The following is a 3,492-nucleotide window of genomic DNA, read 5'->3' as shown; positions in this document are numbered from 1 at the left end:
TCTTGTGAGGCAACAAGCCTGTCAGGAAATGAGTCATCAGGATTTCATCACTTCTGGGTTACAGTATCTGAGTTTATACACTGTAAGACTAACACAGAACCTGTTGCACTAACAAGGCCCATTTGAATGTGTACTGAAAGCCTGATGTTATAAAGACCTTAAGCCAAATGTCTATATATTCATCTCAATGGCTTATTTTTTTTCCTACCACTTCCAGAATACAAGAAAACAACCCCAGGGTTTTTTTTTTCTTCACACATTGGTTAAGAAGTATCTCTGGAAAGCTGTTACAAAAACTTCGGACTCATCAAATCTTGTTACAAAGCTCCACCTCTGAAGGACTTACAAAGTAAAAAGCTTATCAGGGATGGAGAGGGCTCAGAACACTGGCTGCTCTTCCAGAGGACCCAGCCTGGAGTCCTAGCACCCACACTGCAGATCCCCCTGTAACACCAGTCCCAAGGGACTCAACACCCAGGGTTAGCCTTCAAGTGTACGTGTGTAGTGCACAGATATACATGAAGAGAAAACATCCATGCACAAAAAATAGGTCAAAAAAAAAAAAAAAAAAAAAAAAAAAAAAAAAAAAAAAGGCCTATCCATCAGCCCCAAACTCCAAATTACAGAAAACTTTCCAAACTTGTTTCCACAGATTGTCTTCAATTTCTCATATGAAGATTTGTCACGAAGTGCTGTGTCTGACCTTCGGCCTGGTTAATCATTCTCTACACGTCTGAAGTCATCGATGAGGCCTTTCCCCAGCCTTTTCACACCCCAAAGACACCACATCCCCCATTTCCCTGCCATTGTCCATAAAATTTAGGACCACTCAGCAAGTGTGTAACTATTTACCTTTGAATATTACATTCTGGCCAAAGAACTAAGGGTGAAGTGTTGCTCTAGTCTGAGCTGTCCCAGATGGCAAGGCAAGACCATCTAGTGCCTTCACTAGGCCATGGCTTTACACTGGGATAGTTTAAACTACAGTTCTGTCCACAGTCATTGAACAAACCACAACCAAAAGATCAGGATCTGTGATTGTTTTTAATTATCTTCTTACTGTTGATACAAACTATCTCCTTTATTTTAATCTTTCCACCTAATAAGTCGGCAAAGAGTGCCATTCCGAATCACGCATAAACAGATTCCAGTTATGTGTTTCTGAATGGGCATTTAAGGACAATTCTGAATGACAACTTAGTCTTAAATAGAGAATTTAAAAGGCCTAACTTGCTTGTTCCTAAAAGCATTTTAACTTGCAAATCAACTATAAAGAAGTGTTAAATACTCTTTATTTGATATCATACACAAACCACAGTAAATGCCTTTCAGTGGTAAAAGGCAGCATCCTTGATGTAGGGAATTCTAATTAAAACAGCACTGTCAAGAATGGACAGTTGCTTCCTGGTGTTTAGCCATTGCCTAAAAGAGGCCAGTGAACACAAACTGAAACACAGGTGAGTCTTCTTGTTTCTGAGACAGTGATATAATTTTCCCAGTGTTTAAACATATTCATATACCCAGTTATATAAATCTAAGTATAAAACCATTTAACAGGTTTGAGGCGACACCCCCATATTTATGGAAAGTAAAACCTTATTAATTAAGTCCAATCTTATCTTGAGAAAGGGAGGAGCGGGGATGGCATGTATACAACCGGAATTGTTGCTTTAAAAAAGATCATACCCACTTTACGACAAGTCAGTTTTACTTAAATCAGGACTGTCCAACAAAAACATTGTTAGCCATTCATGATCTGAATTTGGTGTATGAATTAAATTATGGTATACATTAAAAAGCCATGAGACATTTGTTTTGTAATAAATAAGGCCGTGGAATTACTCATTAGTAGCCTTTTTAAGATAAGCTATTAGGTCTGCCCTTTCTCCCTTCTTCTTAATTCCAGCGAAGATCATTTTTGTTCCAGGGATGTACTTTTTGGGATTCTCCAAATACTCCATCAGGGTATCCTCTCCCCAGGTGATGCCTAAACAGAGAGAGATGCAGTGGTTAAGTGTTTTGCACACCTGATAAGTCTGCTCTGGTTACACCCAAGCAACCTGTGCTGAGACTTACTCCCCACTTACCTTTGTTCTTGTTGGCATCCGTGTAAGAGAATCCAGCAGCCTGACCTGTCTTCCGCCCGAACAGACCGTGGAGATTTGGTCCGGTCTTATGCTTGCCTCCCTTTTCCACAGTGTGGCACTGGGCACACTTCTGAACAAAAATCTTCTTGCCCTTTTCAACGTCACCCATTTTTAATTCTAAAAAGGGAAAGCTGGAAAAATTCAAGTAAATTTGTTACAGTAAAACATACTGATACATGACCATTCAAATCACTGAACTACCAACCCCCGAGGCTATTTCATGTCTTCCCACACCAGGCAGGATGCTATCTAACTCAGTCCACTTGCAATCTTCTTCAGTATCAAACACTTTAGGAAACCCTCCTTTAAAGCAAGTCTGTGTTCAAGAAAGGTTCATGCCCAAGGAAGGGAAACAGAAACCAACAGCTCAAACCTCAGTTCCAGAAGAAGGCAAGGTCAGAAAGTCACAATTGGACAATTTCATTAAACCAAAACCTCTACAACTCTTAACATTTCAGAATGTTTAATTGCTGTCTGTGCAGCCGATTAAAGTGACTTCCAAAATTAAGGGAGAACACATCAATGCGGCTGGGGGAGCTGAAGATCCTAAGAGCTTCCGCCTGCTCGGGTCTCATTTGGAGATTAAGTCACTCGCTCTTACATTAGTCCAGCCCGGGAAGGAACTTTCTCACTCTCGCGTTCTGAGAACCCAGGGGTGACCACGAGGTCACCCAAAGGGGACTGAAGAAACCCACTCTTCCAGATGCTTAATCAGGAAAAGAGCCGGCCCAATCCTCAAGAAAGCGGCTTCTGCTCTCAAAGGTGCGGCGGGCGAGTTCCCTCTAGAACTCCGGGCCCCGGCCCTGCACCCACGCCGCCTCCAGCCGGGTCACAGTTCTGCATGTCTTTGTAGGTCAGGCCTGCCCCGGCCTCCTCGCCCCCTTCCCGCCCCGCATCCCCGTCGCGCGCTCACCGCTCCGGGCCGGTCAACACCACAAACGCTCGGACTCGCAGACGTCCCGCTCTTTAGCCCAAGGACACGCCGGCCCGCGCCTATGTACCGGTGTCGGTGCAACCACCCTTGTTCTGCCCGCCCGCGGCCCGACGTGCGGTAGCACCGAGTGCTGCGCCGTGACGTAGCCGTACCTCATTGGCTCCAGGATCAGGAGCACCCGCAAGGTGCGCGCGCATGCGGGCAAGCATGGTAGGATGTGCCCAGAGGGCGCCCTTCCTCTAGAGGCCTCGTTTGCCCGACTCTTACGACAGGCCTTTGGACGTAAAGCGTGGACGTGGGTGACGTCACCCTCCGGCCTGCGAGCTGGCGTGAATAAGTAGGGGCCGCAGCTCCCTCGGGATCCGGGTGTGGCTCGGCTCAGGTAACACCCAGCCCCGAGGACTCCTTCGG

General features: G+C 45.4%; 1 protein-coding gene across 1 annotated transcript; it reads right to left on the bottom strand.

Moving 5' to 3' along the window:
- Nucleotides 1-1,025: 1,025 nt before the first annotated feature.
- Nucleotides 1,026-3,200, bottom strand: Cycs (cytochrome c, somatic). The gene is made up of 3 exons (XM_034519527.2): nt 3,061-3,200; nt 2,088-2,278; nt 1,026-1,987 (listed from the first exon to the last, which is right to left on the bottom strand). The coding sequence occupies exons 2-3, from the start codon at nt 2,254-2,256 to the stop codon at nt 1,839-1,841; spliced, it is 318 nt and encodes a 105-aa protein (XP_034375418.1). The 5' UTR covers nt 2,257-2,278; nt 3,061-3,200; the 3' UTR covers nt 1,026-1,838.
- Nucleotides 3,201-3,492: the final 292 nt, after the last annotated feature.

This window comes from Arvicanthis niloticus, chromosome 15 (genome assembly GCF_011762505.2).
Source record: "Arvicanthis niloticus isolate mArvNil1 chromosome 15, mArvNil1.pat.X, whole genome shotgun sequence".
Taxonomy (NCBI): Eukaryota; Metazoa; Chordata; class Mammalia; order Rodentia; family Muridae; genus Arvicanthis; species Arvicanthis niloticus.
Note: the sequence above shows the minus strand (reverse complement) of the source record. Positions and strands in the feature narration are given on the sequence as shown.

What these genes read in the sequence shown, in the direction of transcription:
- Cycs (XM_034519527.2), bottom strand. Translation starts at nt 2,256, where the DNA reads ATGGGTGACGTTGAAAAGGGCAAGAAGATTTTTGTTCAGAAGTGTGCC. An exon ending in GGATGCCAACAAGAACAAAG is followed by an intron (nt 1,988 to 2,087) that starts GTAAGTGGGGAG and finishes CTCTCTGTTTAG; the next exon opens with GCATCACCTGGGGAGAGGAT.